This window comes from Crocodylus porosus, unplaced genomic scaffold (assembly GCF_001723895.1).
Source record: "Crocodylus porosus isolate Cpor-Errol unplaced genomic scaffold, CroPor_comp1, whole genome shotgun sequence".
Lineage (NCBI taxonomy): Eukaryota > Metazoa > Chordata > Crocodylia > Crocodylidae > Crocodylus > Crocodylus porosus.
The window spans coordinates 86,397,791-86,417,844 of NW_017728918.1; the positions used below are offsets into that span (position 1 = coordinate 86,397,791).

Consider the following 20,054-nt stretch of genomic DNA (forward strand, 5'->3'; position numbering starts at 1 on the left):
TTGCCGGGGTTGTTTGACTCCAGTACTCTTTCCTGCCATGGCAGGGGGTTGGACTTGATGATCTGCTCAGGTCCCTTCTGACCCTACAAACTATGAAACTATGAAACTATGAAGTTACTTAACCTCATTTCCTCAGCCTCCCTCTCTGTAAAACAAAAATAAAAATGCTTCTCACTGGGCTGTTGTGAAACTCCATTAGATAACATTTGTAAATCATTTTGTGATCCTTCAATGTTAAGGTTCAATAATAATAATAGTAATAAAAGTTATCTAATGGAGTTTCACAGCAAAACAGTGAGAAGCATTTTATTCTTGTTTTACTTGTACTTGTTGTTGTTATGCTACCAAAGCAAAAGGAGAATTTCCCCCTGCACACCTCCACAAGGAGATATTTATTTAAAATGTTAATGTTATCAAATCTGTTTCTCTACCAGAGCCTCAGGGTAAATTCACCCTCTCCCAAATTAAGTCCCGATTCACCTCTCACTTACATCATTTCATCAGCGAAAATTGAGTTATTCTTTGCATGCTCCAGTTCATGTGAGAAGGGAATCAGATCCATATTTTCCATAAATCATTACACTGTGCAAGACAGAAAGGGCCAGATCCTCCATGTTATGAAGCAGGGAACCTAATTGTAGCTTTGTATTATTGAAGCCCTGACCCAGAGAGGAATCCATGTTCCTCCTCTCACTGCAGAAGAATATACCATAACATTTCTTCTTTTCCAAAACTTAAACTAAAAGTTATGAGGCAAAGTAGTTACAGCATCTTGCTATGACTCTAGAGCAGTGATTCTTAACCAGGGTGCTATGGCACCCTGGGGTGCCTTGAGATCCCTTCATGGGTAATTGGGGTGCTACACAAAGTTAGCATTGTTAGGTATGTAAACATGACTCACAAGATAAACCCAGAGTTTTCACAGAGGAATCCATAGAGTTAAAAACATTCTGACTTGTGGTCTTTCTGAGTTCTTTGCAACAGAACTGCTCTTTTTTTTTTGCTGTAGTCAAAAAGTATGAAAACTAAGAGGTGGCAATTATCCAAGGGTGCCTTGAATCTATGATTGAGTGCCTCGAGTCAATTGAGGGGTATCTCAAGTCAATAAAGGTTGAAAGTCACCGCTCTACAGGCATGGATTTGGGCTTTGCTCTGGACTTGCACCCCATTCAGCACAGCTAAAAATAGGCACCTGGTTGACTGGTGGCCAGATATGGTACTAAGCTCCATTGCTTTTTTGAGTGACATTGGCTGTAGAAACTGGTTGACCCACTAGCCTCAGGAGGACCTTTGACTGTTTTCGGGGTTTTTAAAAAATTTTTAAATTCACCCTACAGCTCTTGGTCGTTATCACTACACCCCTGCCAATGCATCTCTGATATCAATATGATATGATTGGCATCCTTACATCTGTGAGAAATGGTGGAAATCTCTGATATCAGAAATGAAAAAATGAGCAAGGAGTCCAGATTTATGTTCAAGGGAAATGGAATTAATGTTTCTCCTAAAACTGAACGAACGTCTCTTAGTTTGTCCTCACAACTGGACAAACTCTGAGGACAAACTGGACAGTCTTCTTATCAGTCCAGATCCAAAGATAGCGTGCTCCATTTTTGTTTTATGTCCAGCTATCCATTTATATCATTATTATATCATGCAGATATTATTCCTTCAACATACATTTTTCATAGACCAGTCCTGTTTTAGAAAGCACAGTATTTCGCTATCAGACCAGTACCTGCTATTTTACAACAGAGGGCTTGATTCAGCGTACCTGTAAGAGCTTGTGGGGCAGCTGAGTTGGGTATTGTAGCTGCGTCCTGAGGGATTGAACTAATGTCAGGCTCTGGTGTGCTTCTCGGAGGAGAGATTGCTAAAGGAGTCATCAGAACACGAGATTTTAGCTGCAAGAAATAACCAGTTTGGGTCATGAGAATATACACATCATATTTTATTATTATTATTCTCTGTATTTCACTCCCCTTGAACTCCCACTCATCAGCAATTTTGTCGCATCATTTTACTTCCAGCCCAGAGTCTCCTTTTGTGCTTTGAAAGATCACAGGATATTTAGAGACAGAAACTGATTTGCAGAGTGTGGTTGCAAATATTTTCCCACTGATTTTTCTGCCTAAAGAAAGTGGGCACACTAACACATCAGAATGGTAGCATCGTACATCCACTTCACTCAAGCATGAATAACTGCACCAGGATCGAAGCAGGGGAGAATCAGTCTCTTTAACAACATAGTAATTTACAACCAAATGCTGCTCATTTCCATGGGTGCAAAGGTGTTAGATCCAGTGAGACTGCTCTGGATTGACACCAGTGTAAACAAGAACATAATTTGGCTCTTAAAAAGGCCCACAAGTCATTGTCATGTAATTAATAAATAGTAAATGTCATTTGCTATGTAGTTATACTTATTAATACTAATAACCTGCAGTATGTTTTAGAGATGTGAAGCACCATGATATGGTGTAATACTACTGTGCCATGACCCTGACAATATCTGGTAATGGTGGTCATTTACTTTGAAAATAAGGAGTATTGATATGAGAAACACGCCTTCAATGTATCCACTCATTTCTCCTTTCGATACAGCAATGAGCTTCAGGACTTTATAACTTCTAGTACATGAAATGTGCATAACTTCTAGTACATGAAAAGTGCAGCTCCCAGGTCTAACTCATGGCACTCCACAGAAAACACCACAAGCTAAACCAATCCTCCTGACCCAGCAGATGTTAGCTGTTGCATTGGGAGGATGAGTGATCAAACTCCAATTTGGACTCAATCCAGGGGGAGAGGACTGCAGCCTCTGCAGCTCTGTAGCCTCTTCCCCTAGCTCCAGTGCTGCCCCCCGCCCCTCCCCCCAGCTCCCATTCTATCTCAGGATGGGAGGGGGAGAAGACAGGGGAGGGAGGTCTTTTCTGTGTTTCCCCAGCTGCACTTGAGTGATGGGGTCTGTGGATTGGAACCCTCTACCTTGGTGGGGCTCCAATCCATCCACCCCACTCTCCAGCGCTGGCTGGACAACTCCCAAAATGAGCTCCCTCTGCTCCCTTCCTCCCTGTCCCATTCTGAAAACAGCACCAGGAACAGTGCTGGGTTGTGTCAGCTGAGACCTGCTCCTGGCATGTGCAGACAGAAGTTAATGAAACCTATAAGTTTATCAGGGGTGACCACCAGGATCTGGGGAAACATTTGTTCACCAGAGCTCCCCAAGGGATGACTAGGTCGAACGGTCACAAACTCCTGCAAGACCGTTTCAGGCTGGACATAAGGAAGAATTTCTTTACTGTCCGAGCCCCCAAGGTCTGGAACAGTCTGCCATCGGAGGTGGTTCAAGCACCTACATTGAACACCTTCAAGAGTAAATTGGATGCTTATCTTGCTGGGATCCTATGACCCCAGCTGACTTCCTGCCCTTTGGGCAGGGGGCTGGACTCGATGATCTCCCGAGGTCCCTTCCAGCCCTGATGTCTATGAAATGAAATCTATGAAGGTGCTCCGCTTTGGAGCACCTTCATCTGAACTCCCATGGAATGAGGGTTCAGATTGTCACGGAATCAGACCTTTTTAAAGTGCTCTTCAGCTGTGCACTTGTTTTTGGTCATGGCTGTAGAGTGCTTTCAGAGGCCATATTGGGCAAAAAGTGTCACTTCTGTGACAAATGGTGAATTTCATACGTTATAAAAATAAGTGTTTCTGGTGGATGATTTTTCTTTGTTTTTAATAGGTCCACTAGAGAATACTATAATATATTGTAAAACAAGAAAACATTCATGTTAGTACCAATTTTAAGCAGCCTTCCAGGAGCCTTTTACCCAAACCATGTAAGATACAAATCATCCTCTACTTTGTAACAATTGCAAATACATAAAACAGACACCAGTTGTTTTGCCACAATATTAAAAATAGAAGGATCTTGGGTCTGCTCCAAAGGTGTCTGAATTCAATAAGAATCTTTCCATGCCATTTCATTAAAAACAGGCTCATATTCAAAATTCAGCAACAGTACTCGGCAACTCTTGAGCTCAGCAGAGTAGAAGCTTGAACATTTATGATACCCATCAAAAATAAAAAAAACCCCAAAACAAATGTTGAGATGGATGGAATTTCTGCTGGAACTTCCCAACTAGTCCAGCCTTATCTCTATCTAGCCTTCCTTAAAACACATGTTTTCACTAATGGCATAAAACCTGGTCCAGCCCTCAAAGAATGATTTATGGAAGGGTCAACACAACACCCATCAACTTAAAATCTAAACATCAAAGCTCAGTCACTATTCTTCATATTCTATCTTTCATTTGTTAGTTAGATTCTGAGCTATTTGTGGTAAGGAACTGAAGTAGTCTGTTTACCATCTGGAAAATGTAATATTCACTAACTAGTATCACTACTGTTTGTGAGTGTGGCAGCTTGGCCATATGGTTAAGATACAGATACAGAAATGTGAGCTGAAGTCTCATTCAGAACTTGTGTTAAAGGCTGCCCCCAGTTAACCCAGTTGTGATCTGGTCCTCAGGCTGTGGAATAAAAAGCAGCCAGGTATGATGCTCACCACACCACTCCCCTGTGTGCCATTGGTTACCACATGTGTGTGTCTTAATCATGTTTACCCAGTGAGCCACGGGCTTGGGATGAACCCTGGACTACTACCATTTATTTAATCCTGTTGTAAAGGTATGGAACAAAAGTCCCTGTATTACTAGAGCAGGGGTGAGCAATTATTTGTGTCCACAGGACACATAGGGAGCTTTGGTGAGCTGTCACAGGCTGGGTCAGCACCCTTCCCCCCCTGCCCACAACAGCTCATCAAACCTCCTTATGTGGGATAGAGCTGCAGGGGGAGGGGGTGGAGCTGGTGTGGGTGCAGGCAGCAGCTTCAGCAGGTCCTGCCCTTCTACCCAAAGGAGGGGCTTGGGTAGATGCTCCAATCCCCAGGGGAAAGCTGCCACCTGCATCCACAGCTGATTCCAATGCTGGCCCAGCACTGCTTCCAGTGCATGGGCTGGAGCTGGTATAAGCTGTGGGATCTGCTATATAGTTGGGGGGTGAGGGGGAGATAGTGGGGGAGAGGGGGAGACAGAAAGAGAGAGTTGTGGCCCTGCTTATGATGAGAGGCAGCAGCCGCTGCTGGGTGCCAGGTAAAAGCAGGATCTAGCACAGGGGTGGGCGGTCATTTTGGGTGGAGGGCTGCTTACTGAATTTTGTTAAGCCATCAAGGGCCACATGACAGGCAGCCAGGGGCAGATAAATATTAATTTTCTAAAATTTTTAGGGGCCCCGTGGGCCAGATAGAATGGCCTGGTGGGCCACATCTGGGGGCCACATTTTGCCTACCCTTGATCTAGCAGCATTTACACTTGCCACTTCTGGGGGCCTTCAGGCTGTGGCTGCCCTGTGGCTACTCCCCACTGCTTCTGCCCCGCACCACTTCCAAGCCATCCCCCCGGCCAGATCCTGTGACTTCACTGCCACTGATCCACAGGCCAAGCACAATTAGTTGGTGGACCACATCTAGCCCAGAGGCTATATTTTGTCCACCCCTGTAGTAGTCTCTTGGCATAAAATCTGTACTACCAGAGTACCTTGGCATAAAATCCAGATATGGAACTAACTAGTGTATTCAAGGGAAGTTAAATATTTATAAGATTAATTCATAACTACTGTTTCCCACTAAGTTTTTTGCAAGGTCCATGGTACAAAAGAGCATGCAAGGGAGGGTAAGAACTTACGACTTACGACTTTTTGAGTTGCGACGAATGTCACTTACAACGTTTAAAAATTTACATCCTGTTTTGACATTCCATCGTGTATTTTGTCTTTATGACAGCTGATTCAGCTGCGTGCAGCTGGTAAGTGTGTTGTGGTGGAAGGGTAGGGGAAAGGGTAGGATGGGGGGGTAGATCAACACCCCACACAATGAGGGAGGGACTGGGGCTGGGGCTGGGGCTAGGGCAAGTGCACTGCTAGTTTGGTGACTTGACTGACAGTTCCCACTGCTGCTGCCACTACTGGTCTGGGAGGACACGGGTGGGGCATGTGCCCCAGGATCTACACACTGGGCTGCACTCCGGGCAGGCAGCAGGGGGCATGTCACACTTTTGGGTGGCTGCAGCCCCCCCATAGGCCCCACTCTGCTACCCACCCTGCCGCCACCTGGGGGCACACTCCCTCCATGCCCTCCCACTGGTTGCCTAGCTGGGGCAGGGCGGGTACAGGAGAAACCTATGGCTTGTCCAGGGGGTACAGCTCCTGCCGCTGCATGCTACCTAGCCTCTTGCCCCAGCTGGAGGCAGTGCAGTGTCTCTCTCCTGTGCCCACCCTGCCCCAGCTGGGCAAGTAGAGGGAGGGAATAGCCACCATTTCCAGCGCTGCCGCCGCCTGCCCAGAGTGCAGCCTGGTGCAGCCCTGGCCCCTCCCACCCCATGCCATGCAGATCTGGGGGCACACGTCCCTCCATGCCCTCCCAGACCAGTGGCAGAAGCAGCAGCAGGAACTGTCAGTCAAGTCACCAGATGTGCAGCGCTCAGTGGCAGGAGCCACTGCCCCCCCCCCGCACCTGCCTGGCCCTGGTCCCAGCCCAGTCCCTCCCTCACCATGGGGGGCATTGATCTGCCCCCCCCCGTTCCTTTCCCCCACCCCTTCCACCACAACACACTTACCAGCTGCATGCAACTGTATTGACCATCGTAAAGGAACAAGCCCCCATTTGTAACACTGTTCCTATGGAAAAATTGGTTCTGAGTTACTTTTTCACTTAAGAGACAGTTTTCAGGAACCAATTGCATCTGAGGACTGCCTGTACCTCAGCTGGTTCACCAATTGCAAGAGCTGTTGTGATGTCATTATTGTTTTCCATTAATACTCCTCTGCATTGCGCTGGGGGGCGAACTGTGTTCTGTAAACAAGAAGGATCAATGGCACTTGAGTTAGGGAGATGGGGGAAGGGAAGCACTGCCTTAAACCTAAGCATTTACTTCAGTGCTTTGCTGCAGCAGGGCCTAATTGCTCCACCAGTTTTGAATCACGGTTAAATCTTGTTTCCAACACTGTCTTATGGCAATGGGTTCCACTGGCTAACAGTTCACTGTTCAAAAAGGATTTCCTTTCACTGTTTTAAACTTCTTGTGGCATCACAGTGTAAACATGGCAACTCTTAGTTTTGAATCAGTCCATGGGTCAGGCCTACAGGGATGTAGGCAGGTCAGGTTGATCTGCTCCAGTCCATTCTGCAGTTCAGTCTGCTTTATACTCAGCTGGATGCATCATCACCAAGGGAACACAGTGCTTTGACTTGTTGCTAAGGAAATAACCCTGGCCACCCATTTCCATGCCATGCACATCAGCCATGGAAATAAGGTAATAGGGACACCCTGAGGGGCATAACTTGCATTGCATTCAAGACCTGGAGTTTCCAGGGGGCAGCTTCAGGCATCTTTACCACCCCATTTCTAGGGTTGATGCACAGGGTGGAAGCAGATGTGTGTGGCTTATTTTGTCAGAAGGGCAACTGAGCACTCTGCTGTCCCAGCACAGACATATGCTCAGAGAATATTCTCTTAATAAAATTAGTATGGAGAAAGCCTCTTTAGAGGCAAAGATGCTTTTTAAATAATTAAAAGCATGGAGGTAGAAAATTAAGTGTATTGAAATCTGGATTGCCTTTGGTGTTTACAATCTGGCAACTCAAAAAAGTGACTTAATCTGTGGCAGTGTAGATTGATGATATGAAATTTGTAGCAGCCGCTGTGCTAGAATTCTGAGCTCCTTCCCTTCAGATCTTTTATCTTTTGGAGACATTGCACCTAAAACTGCTGCTTTCTTCATGATTCAACTTGGTATTTCTCTTACTAACTCACAGCAGGGCTGGCTTCAACCTTGTCATTCATACTCTGGTCACCTTCACCCACCTCCAAATGGAAACCTCCTGAATCCCATTCACAAAGAGAACATGACACTCACTTTAGAGTATCAGCACTGCAGATTATTCAGATTTGATAGCATGTTTCTGGCATCCTTTTAAGTTTTCTAATAGATGCATTCAAGCTTGTGCTTAAGAGAAAAACAATATTTGAAGCCAATAACCATGGGCCAGATGCATCCCACCAAGCAATTTCATTGGGCCCACAGAGCCCAGATGTTGGAAGCATTTTGGCAGGGAGGGAATTGTGGGGGGTTGAGTGACAGTCAGTGAGAAGCAGCAGAGATAGCTAGGTCTGAAGCACTAACTCACCTCAGACTGAGCTGCGTTATTTCAGTCCACCACTCCAAAAAAGTTTCTAACCCAGGATTTAGTGAGGCTCACCAGTTTGGATGCCCCTTTCTTGGCAGTTTATAGTTCTAGTTAATAGTTCACTGCAGATCTGATTGAAACAGTCTGTATGCTAAAACATCTATGTACAAACAAATGTCACTTGGGGGGAGGAGGATTTATCTTTAGGCCACAGCAAAATAATGTCAGTATTATAGGCAATGTTGTGATACTGGCGATACTAATGTGCAAGTGCCTTTAAAGGTTGCAAACCTTCATCCATGTTATCATTCTCCATGAGCCTCTGACAATTTAATTCCAAGGCTCTTCTTTTCTTGGGCTGATTTGGTTCTACGGGAGCTGCTGAATAATGGCAAGCTTGTGGATAAAAGACAAATGTGCAAAAAAAAAAGAGAGAGAGAAAATGTGTTGAAACTGTGTAGAGTATATGGGAAAATCTCATTATAAATCATTCAAGTTTTATCCACAGAATCCAGATGAAAGGTCATAAATGAGTTGTAAAAATATATCTAGCTATCCTTCCTTTCCCCCCTCTGCCTTGTGAGAACAGAGTAATGGATGTATCAGAACAAAATATTCAGGGGTTTTTTGGATTTTCTCTGCAAGAGTGTACACTAGCCAGCCTTATCCAATGGATGATGCATTACTTAAATTAGATCCAGGCCCTGATCCCACATACATTTCATCAATGGCAATGGAAATTACACCTGATATAATAAATAACTTTAGCCCTAAAGCAAGGCATGGAGTTGAGCCATCTGCTGTATCATTATGATTGCAATGGACACATTCTTACATATTATGCTGAAATATTTGATATTTGGCCCATTATTTATGTAGCCAGATATTGAGAATTAGTATCAAAAGCAAGGGCAGACTGATCTTGAAGGTGTTCCCAGTCTCCTGGAAAGATTCTGTTACAGTGTGTACTATAGTAAATGGGAAAGAACTAAAATAATATCCAAAACGATAATGAGAACTGAATTAGCATTTAAAGGTTATAGATCACACTTAATTCTTTCATCACCACGAATAAGATAAAATGAATGTTTAGACTGCCAGCTAGGGATTTCCCTGAACAGCAGCTGCTCCTGGTCTCTCCAACATAGATTAGGTATGTAATGTAAGAGGCCAGAATGCTCTCTGATCCATTGGCCCTGTCTTTTTGCAGCCAAAACAAGCCAGAGCAGCCCTCAGGCCGATTTAGCTTACATCACTGAAAGAAAGCCAAATACAGTATGGTCTCCTCACCCAAGTCAGATGCATGAGCACAGCAGATAAACAGCTGAAGACCTGGGCCATGTTGTTACTACTGTTCAACACACAGGAACTACTTTGCAAAAGTCACGTTGAGGAACTGCACTGATTTTGAAGGCAGAAAAGTGAATGGCTGCTTTACCACTGGAATCATTAGAAGTTTGGCTGAGGAATCTCTACCTTCATACATAAAAAGATAAAATCCTGCACTATCAAAGTCAATGGGAAATTTATCATTGACCTCAGTGGGGTCAACCTTTCACCCTAAATGTTCACAAGTACAAATCGATATAATGTATTTTGTCATAGCCTGTCTATCCTATTGACTTCCCAGCTTGTCATTACTGTCTCACAGTCTGCAATGCATATATCCTCACACCTCTTCCATGAAATGGGAACAACAGCACTTTTCTCATGTACAGATGGAAGACAGAAATCAGTGGTAACAATTTCAAAAATGTATGTTAGGCTGCACACACAAGCAATTGAGCAGCCTAAGCCCTAGTTTCAGAAATTACTTCTGAAAATATCTCACAAGAAGGGTAGTAAAGCACTGGAACATGTTACCCAGAGAGGCTGTAGAATCTCCACCCTTAGAGCTTTTTAAGACCTGGCTAGACAGAGCCCCAGTTGAGATGATGGAGTAGGAGATGGTCATACTTTGAACAGGGTGTTGGACTAGATGGTCTCCTGAAATCCCTTACAACCCTAATTTTCTACAACTGTATGACTTAGACAACTGGGAGCTTTCATTTAATTGACTTAACAACTCATTTGTAAAAAGTGGCCAAGACTTTTGAAAATATTGCTCTGTCAGGGTTTGGCAACCTATGGCCTGTGGACTAGTTCTGGCTTTGGTGGCAAGAGGCTTAGGCAGCAGTCACTTTCCTGTACTGCCATGGAGATAAGCACTGGCTGCAGGAGCTCTTCCTGTGTTGCTGTGAAGAAATACACCAGCTGGAGACACTCTCCCTATGCTGCCACAGGAAAAAGTGGAAGTGGCAGCTAGATTCTAGGGCCCATTTGCCCACCTCTGACCTGAATGAGATCCCTCTGGTCTGCAGCCCAAAACAGTTTCTGACTGTTGCTTTAAGTGACTCGTCGAAGGTCACACACAGGGTTTCCAATCCAAGAATATTTTTAGTGACAGTATGCAAACATTACTGAAAACCGAATTTTTTTAGTGATACATTTTTACGGATATGTTTTACATAATGTAAATCCCTTGCTGCTAGGCCCCAGCTGGAAGGGCTGGATTCAAATTTAAAGGTCTAACACAAAACATAGTAAAAAAAATAAAGAAGTGTGGTTGTCAGTAAAAAGTTTACAGTAAAAATATTTTATTGGGTTGGCAGCACTGCCTAAGCACACCAATGATTTTACAACATGCTGCCCCTATACCAGGGATTCCTATTCATCCCCACACCCTGATGCTCCCAGCTGCTACTTACATCAGGCTGCACTCCCAGACCACCCTCCTCAGACTTATCCCTACCAGGCCTGCTCTTCCCATCCTGGCACGGGCCCACAAATAAGTCAAATTTTAACCCAGAAGTGTTACAGGTAGTTGACAGGACACAGAAGGACTCCTAACTAGGGGGTTGAATCTACGAAGTCCTAAGAGGAGGCTCCCTGCAGGGTATAGGCCTCCCATTCAGACAGCAGGTGGTGCTGTTGTGCTCGATCTGTTCATTAGCTTACCTCCAGCTACTTTCTGACCACAGAGCTTCAACCAAACTCTAGTTGCTTAGTGTTTTTATGGATGGCTCCCCTTTTATGGCTTTTAGAAACAAACATTTTTAGCCTGATTTTTACTGACTGTCCATAAATTTACAAACAGTTGGCAATCCTGGCCACAAAGGAACACTGCAGCAGAGCAGAGAATTAAGCCCACACCTCCTGAGTCTCAGCTAAGACCCCTTAAGTGAGGAGAAGGGATGGACTAACATGTCTCACATCATACACTTTCATGACACAGATTCCCTTAAAAATCTTATTCTGCTTAAGGAATATTAAGAGCCTGCAACACTTGCAACTCTTCTTCACATCAAATGGGTTAAAAATTAAAACAAACCTAAAAATAACTCAGCAAAATTCTGTCCTACAGCATAATATCAACACCTTCACAGATCATCAGTGAAGCTGGAACTTTTAGATCCACAGCACAGACCTCTGCCACTTGAGCTAGTGGGATAAATGACAGCACTCCTGTGGTGCCATTCTGTATGAGGCTCAGCACTGTAGAAGGGTGAGACACACTTTGTCAGTACTCCTGGGAGGAGGCAGTGATATTCACAGCATTGTCAATGCAGAAATCCCTATACACCATTATAATGCCTGGCCCCACCTACGGCAAGGCATGCAGGCATGGCCTTCTGAGCCCTTGGACTGCTGCTTGCTCAATTACCCTATGGAGATATGCATGTAGTCTGGCCACATGGAGGAGATACGACAGATTGGCACATGTTGAGTCGAGCTATGTAGTAACTCTTCATGTGCAGATTTTTCTGCAGCTGGTGGTGCAAGAAGTTTGAGCATATCCACAGCAGGAGAAAAATCAAAGTCTCTAATGAGCCAATACAAATCTCTCCAGGTAATAATTTAGTCCAATTTGCCTGGATTTTCATGGGATTAGCCAAGTTGCTTCCTGCCATGCCCTATTCCAGATTTCCAATCCCTGCTCTAAAATATGTGTGCATAAAAACATGCCAAAAACAAGGTCTCAGGACTTTTTAAATACAGGCAGATAATACATTTTTATTAGTCTCATCCACAAATGATTGAACAAGTTTACAAGTTAAGTGAGCTTGTATGCAGGAATAGTGTTATATCATTGTGTAAGACAGGGGCATGGCTGGGAGGTTCTATGCCCTGGATAGCAGTGGTGTGTGTGGTCAACAACTGTAGCCAGGTTGTTGCTGGCCAGCAGCGTGACGGTCTGCTCCTTCTGTCCTCTCCTTCCCCCCCCCCCAAGTCAGTGCCTGGCCCTGTGCCCCATTTGCCCCCCATGGTTACACTATGATGCAAGCAGACCAGTAATCATGTGCCCCTGGATCTGAGTGCCCTTTCAGTAGCTTATCATACCCCAAGTTTATCCACATCTAGAATCCATCTGGGCCTGAATGGTCGTCTCAGTGAGGAACAGGAATATCATCATTAGTGCTAGTCCTGGAGGATGAACCCTATTGTAGGGTTCCTTCGGTGAGTGCTGCAAGTACTTTCCCTGGGAGGGCAGAGTGGCTAGGGATGCAGATGAGGAGTTGGTCTGGCAAGTGATGCATGTGCTGCACATGGTATGCTGGGTTAATTTGGGGTGCACGTTGCACATGACACCTGCACTGGAGTGGTCCAGCATGCTGCTGGCTAGGCTGGATCTAGTGCATAGGGTTGATCTGGTGTGGGCACTGCATGCAGTGCATGGGGCTGGTCCAGGGCTCACACTGGCTCCAGCACACAAGGCTACTCTGTGGGCCCAATCCCATGTGCCTGTGGATCAGCCCCACGCCTCTCATCCAGCCTGTAGGGCTGGATGAGTTGGATAACCCTGCTATATAGGAGAAGCAGACTGCCATTTCTGACCCTCAGGGTGGGGCGTGAGAGAGGAAGGCACCATCCAATTAAAAAACATTTCTCTTCACGTAAGTTCTTTCAAGAGCATCCAGGTCGGGGACATCCACTCATCTGTGATGACGTTTGGAAGCTTTGGCAACCACATACTTCTCTGCTAGTCTGACCTCTTCATCTAGGTCCTCAGCCCAATATTCCTGCACCCATCTTCTTGCTGGAGGTGAGTGAACCTGAACAGATTGCTTCAAAATGACCAATTCCAACACTGGCATGCTTGACTGAGACGCAGGTTCCAGTCACTTCCATCCAGCGTTCTTAAGCCTCTGAGCTTTGGCTTATGTTCCTGTGCTTCCTCCATGTTTCACCTCTCTGCCCCCTGCCTTAATTAATCTACTCACTCACAGTATACTGCTCCATCTCAGCCACTTGCAGTGTCCAACAGTTAAGAACCACCCATCTGTCCAAGGCTCAACCGTGTTGTTTGTGTCTCTCTCATTAGGACCAGCATGAGGCAAAGGTCCATGACTCCAGATTTCACAGGCACAGCTGTCAAGGCGAGCAAACATTTCCAGGAAGCCTCATCACTAGGTCCTATCTTTGTAACCCTGAAGTACATGGCCATATCCAGTCCAGTTGCTGATGCTGTAGGTGAGGTGTTTGACAGCACTAATCATACCAGGGCCACTAACCGCTGCTGTTGCACCATCGGTTCCTGCCCCTTGGCTGCTGCTTATTCTAGGACACGGCCATATTTACTGGGTCATTAACTGTAGGATATCCTCCATAGCAGACACATCACTGTGGGACTGACCTTTTCCATTAACACTTTCCTTGGCAGGCTGATGGATCTGTGCCACAGACAGCACCTCTAGCAGCACACACCAAAGCATCTACTGGTGGCTAGGTAAGCTGTAGCAACACTCCTGTCATGTCTGTGATGGTTTTACCCCCTCTCCCACAACAGGCAATAGGGTTTATTTAATCCAGTTTATTTAGTCTTTCACCCAACTGCCTGTGCTTCACCAGGCTGAGGGTTTGTTAAGTCCTTGCTCCTTTAGTTTCAAAGATGATTCTCTCTGCTGTGGGGAAGGGAACCCAGGTTTACCCTGTTGTCTCGAGTCCAGCTCAGGAACTCTGTGTTAAGCAGCCATAGTCTCATCTTTACAATTCCTTGTTGCATCCTTGATCTACTCCTATCTTTGTATACAAGTGTCTTTGCCAGTGTCACCCTGTAAGACAAACAGGTGTCCCTCTGGAGCTATCTCCACACGCAGCTTCTTCCATCTGCAGCTAAGCCACTTTCTCAAGCCTCTCTGTTTGCCACTTTTTCTAGCTGGGCTGCAGTCTTTTATTCCAGCTGTTGATTAATGGCCCCTTAGTTGCTGCTGAAGTAACTGGTCCTTCTGTCAATCCTTTCTGGATTGCCTCTATGACCTATCATAGATATTTGGGTAATCAGGATGAAAACTACATTTAAACAAAGGTATGAATTTACAGCTGTATCATTTCATTAGAGAAAAGCCACTTTAGAATGGGAAGAAAAGCATCTGAAGGAATCATAACAAAAATGCAAAATCAGCAGTCTCATAGATGAAAGGATTTTACTTTATGAGGGAACAGACTGAGATATGTTTTGTCAAGGGGCACCTTAGAAATACTAACAGACAGTATTAACATCAATGAAGCCAGTCAGTGGGTCATTAGGTTATATACAATGATGTGATAAAAGTCCCTGTTGTTCAGATCTCAGTCAAATTAAATTTAACTCTGGTCTATCAATTCATATTTTGCTAAAAATTCAGGAAGTATTTGCCCATCTGTTCTGTAATAATTCAGCTATCTGGTTGCCATAAAGAAGTTGGTTGTCTGTCATTTTGGCAGATAGTTGCTTCTAAAAATGCATATAAGTCTCATGGTATCTGCAAGTCATACAATTTGAAAGCTAATTAAATCATGCCAGAACTACCCATCATGAAATGTAATCTTTGACTTGAACTCAGAGTGCACAATTTCCCTGAGAGTACCACACTTCAGCGGAGCGCACCGTACAGCAAGGCACCTCACAGAAACACTGCTTTGGTGTGCAAATCCTGCAATGCAAATAAATAGCATGAGACCAGAAGCACTGAGTGCTACAGACCATGAATGGAAACTTCAGATGCTTAATCCATCAGTTATTAAAGGACATCTTATTTCTGGCCATCACTCATCGAGAAAAAGCAGCATCCTCTTGAAGATGCCATTCACACACCCCACATGCCAGAAATGATGGTGTTAAAGCAAAGCCCATAAATAATGAATGATCTTCAATTCATTATTTTTCTTTCTTCTCCTGACACTGTTACTGAACCTGGTGCCCCTAAGACCCAGGAGAGGGGAGAGATTTTGGATTTTTTTTTTAAAAATCAGACTGAGCTCCAGCAGTGATGAGAAATTCTCATTGAAACTCACTCAGAACCGAGGGGAAGATCCTCCAGTACAATAAATTCTCCAGGATTTGATCATTTACATCAAATGAGCATCTGTCCCTGAAAGGTTCACTACCCAAACCTAAAGGGTGATGAGCACTTACACAAAATGCCTTCTGCAGGTTGAGGACGCTCAGCACCTTGCACAGTCGGGTGCCAGCAGATAATGTGAAAGCCTATTTGATTCTTTGGGCACAACATTTTCTAGAAAAGAGTTGCGACCATGAAAATCACATTTTGAATGTTTGGATTGGCTCCATTTTCTATTTCCTAATTTTAGGGCCCCGGCTGCTCACTGAGGAATTCCACTGTTTCAGATCTTGTTTCCTTCTCTTCGATGGAAATGTTTTTGTGCTTGGTAAAACTGCAGCTTTCACATGCACATATGTATGTTTTAGAGAGGGGGATGACAGAACAAATCCTTCAGAAAAATTTTAAGGATGAAATGCAAAACCTCTAGTAATAAGAAGAGGCAGTCAACATGTCTGGCAGTAGCAGCAGGAGCAGGGCTCTGTTGGCAACTCTGCACACAAGCTCATTGTAACTGTTGGGCAAATTGTTTAGCCATTTTGTGGTTTGGTTTCCCTGTCTACAAAACATCTTGAGATTTTTTTTATATAAATGTACCATAAGATGCAAAATTACTAATAGTGAATAGCTGGAGTAAGACAGATGGAAAGTTATGTTTCTAGAGTAATAACATAATGCAGTAATATTTATTATGCACTCTTTTGGCCATGCATGCATATCAACCAATAACAATTTGCTAAAATAATAATCAATTTGTCAGAAAATGGCTAACCTTTCCTTAGTTTTGGTGAAAAAAATACTACTGAAGTCTAAGATAATTACCCCAAAGCACTATCTTTTATAATCATGTCGCTACAATATTTTGGTCTGTTATTACAGACTACCGCATAAAGGTCAACAGATCTGAGTATTAGAGCTGTCGGTGGATTTAAGATAAGTTGGTCATTTATTTACATTATTCATGAGGATGTTACTAATGTAAAATCTGTTGCTTAAAGGTGAAGAGCAAAGCTTTTCATGGGGATTAGGAAATTGTTTAGGGAGCTGTTTCTTAGCCAATATGGAATTGTTTTTCATTTGTCTGAAGCAGGCAGCACGGTGAATAACTGTGTGAATGGCACAAGAGAAAGAAGGTGCTGGAGGACTGGTGAAAGCAGAGAATGGTGTAAATGGTGAAAGTGTCAATCGATACAGACACTGGGGATAACACAAGGTGATACGGTAAGCTTGGTATGGGAGGATGGGAAGCAATTTTGACACCTCGTAATGGAAAGCCTGAGGACGCAGGGAAAGATATTGGCTGGGGAAAATTAGGAGGGCTTGACTGGAGCAAGTTGGCCCTGGGGAGAGACTAACAAGGTGGCACAAAGAAGAAGAAGGCTTGATAGGCGTGGTCAGAGGTGCAAGGATTGAGCTAAACACAAGCAGCATCAAAAAACCGCAGGATCTTGGGTTTTTGGAATCCAGGCCCTGTCACTGAAGGGCAGCCTCGTGCAGCAGGTAACATAGCATATGGCCAAATGCTGTGGGCCTGAAGAGGAGGAGCCAAGGCTCCCTGGGTCCATGGTGGCTTCCTCAGTCCCTCAGGTCAAGCCATGACAAGACCAGATGGAAATGAGGCATATCTGTAGGAGCAATGAATGCATCTTACCCTTCTTCCTGTCTGGTACTGATTCAGCAAGATGCTGAAACATCTACTTATGCAGCTTGCAGAACGAGGATGTGATCCAATGCTTGCTGAAGTCGAGAGATGGGGTGAGGTCAGGTACATGGGGCTTTGCCTTGGAGCTCTCTGGAAGTAGGGCCTACCCGTTACTATGTATTTCCACATAGTCCCAGGCACAATGGGGCTACACCCTGGCTACAGTGTCTCCACATGCTATTTAAATAAAATAAACAACAAGGGTAGCACTTCAAATGAGCTGTAGACTTGTACCATTCAGAAAACTCCAGAGAAACTTGACAAGGATCTTTTAAGGCAGAGCGTTGCCTATTGCAGAAGGGCTCTAGTTCAACCTGTAGCAATCTGGCAGCATTTGTCCAAGCCACCGTTCGTTGTAATCAAGTGGTAGTTGTTCTGGGAAAGGACTAAGAAGGTCTTTAAACTAAGCAGCTGGTTATCCCATCTGGATGCAAGACACTGGATTAGCTCATAGGGGGAGGATACAGTGAGTGCTTTGGGGTGTTTTTATGATGTTCTTTGTTAAATAAGACCAAGATCCAAGGAAAAGAATAAGTCTTTTGGCTTTACCTTGTATAGGGGCTTTTTAAAGGAAGTTTGAAGTAGGCATTACCTACTCATGCTAAATATCACTGTATTTTAAGCAATTTATTAGTATTTTCTAACATTTGGCAATTTGCACTCTTCAAGAAACAGACTCCACGTCTGTAGCCATCTTCATTAAAAAAGTAATAAAAAAGTAAACAGGCATTATCCATGTACCTAACTCCAAAAATAAACAGAAAATAACCAGGCAATTTACTGACAACAAAAACACTTAACTACAATGTATCTTGTTTTCCTCTTTAACAAAAATTCTCTCTTTCTCATGATAAAATACTCGTTTTTTTTAAGTGTGCAGCTTGTGTGGTTAGCTACCAGTCACAAGAACCAATACTGGACTACATTTTGCAATGACCTATGCAGCCCCACACAAGTCAGAGAAGAATTTGGCCCACTGCTCTTACAGAAAGAGCTAAGGATGATGATGTCCTCATTAAAGGAAAGGGTTCCAGTTCACTGCCAGTGATCTCCTATCCTGGCATAGCTTAAATGAAGTCTCTAGTCTCAAGCCAATTCCTACTGAGCAAATGGCCTCATGATACAAATTACCAGAAAAACTGGTAATTTCAGCTGAAAGTCTGAGAACATGGAGAGTGAACTCTCCTCTGGCTCCTAGGAGAGTTCACTCTGCAGGTCTGGTGGGGTAGGCTTATTGTCACGGTAGCGTGGGGATGCTACTACTGGTCATGCCTATGCTGATCTGGTCTTACAAATAGATTGGCTCTTTGTTTTCAGGTGTCTCTGTCTGGAAACATCTTTGAGTTCTGAATTCACAAATTATTCCCTTTCTATTGTACTATTCAGAATCCATGTCTTACATTACATTAATTTCTTGCTTTAAGAACTGCTGCTAATTTTTCAATCAAAAAATCATAAAGGTCTTTTCTTCAAAAATTAAAGGTTAAAAAAATCCCCAAATTTGCTGATTTTTCAGTGGAAACTCGCAGCTTTTCCTCCCTTTTTCTTCCCATTTTCCTCACTTTTGAGCAAAAAAAATCTGGGGTAGAGGGTTAAAGATTTCCAAAAATGTTGTGGGAAAACAAGTTCTTGTCAAATGCTTCAAAATACAAACAGTTTCAAAACGTTTGCAGTTCCCCCCTCATTTTTGATCAGCTGGATCAATTATATTAGGAGAAACATTATATTAAGGAACACTAAGCTTTGTTTCTGTCATTGTATTGCTCTACACTAGCTTCTGACATGCTTGTTTTAGCTCCAGATTTCATGTCCATCATACTGCATCTTAAAGTATCAAACATCATTAACAGCAAAAAGGTGCTGGGATGGGGGCATGAGAATATGTACCTTGTACCCGGGTTTCCTCCCTCTCTTCTTTGGGATCTTCACTATGGGTAAGGATCCACCTGGTGCTGAATAAAGATTGTGAACAGCCATTTTCATCGCAGTAGAATGGAGTGGGGGTCTTCCTCGTTTTCTACCTGGTATTCTTGGAGACTGCATGTCAACAGTATCCAGTCTTGGAGGCAGCGATGACAAATGACTCATATGCAGAGGAACTAAAAATCAATCAAAAAAAGAAGACGAACCCAAGCATTTTTGGACATTTGCAGTTGAACATAAAACCCACGCAAATGCCAAGGCAATTTGCTCATTTTACTATCTTTGTCTTTCTGATTTTTACTATACATCATAAAACGGCAACAAGCTAGAGCACTGAAAAAGCTATAAAACAGACAATTCTATACAGTACAGTCTGCGAGTGTTAAAATTCCACCCTGCAGAATGGGGACACTCCCCCAACACACCAAAAATACTGCAGTATTGTTGGATGGTGGAAGAAAATGCTTTGCCTGATGAGTGAAATTCTGAAGTGCAGGCAGCTCAAAAAGTGCTCCGCATGCATGGCACAGCCAAACTGGGGAGCAGGACTCCCCTTGTCCCATCCCTGGATATGCTACTGCATGAACCTCATGATTTTTAGTATCTTTTTAAAGCTCCAACCCCCTGAGGCAAGAGATTATACAGGAATTGAAGGTTTCACATTGTTAATGGAGTTTCTAGCCAACGTGGTTATAGAGAAAAGCCTATAAATAAATGTTACCCAAGTGCACTCTAGAGGCTCAGAAATCAGGCAGCAAATTAAAAGAGTCACCAGGATTCATTATACATCCTAAAATTAAAAAATCACATGATTTCTTGGGAC

The 20,054-nt window shown here is 43.8% G+C and overlaps 1 protein-coding gene across 1 annotated transcript in view; it reads right to left on the reverse strand.

Moving 5' to 3' along the window:
- Positions 1-19,403, reverse strand: part of SCML4 (sex comb on midleg-like 4 (Drosophila)) — an 86,114-nt gene extending 66,711 nt beyond the window's left edge. The window contains exons 1-2 of the mRNA XM_019537859.1: positions 19,196-19,403; positions 1,775-1,904 (exon numbers count right to left, since the gene is read on the reverse strand). Of these exons, the coding sequence (XP_019393404.1) occupies positions 1,775-1,904; positions 19,196-19,396 (331 nt within the window). The 5' untranslated portion in view covers positions 19,397-19,403. The remainder of the gene's footprint in view (positions 1-1,774; positions 1,905-19,195) is intronic.
- Between the last annotated feature and the right edge of the window lie 651 nt (positions 19,404-20,054).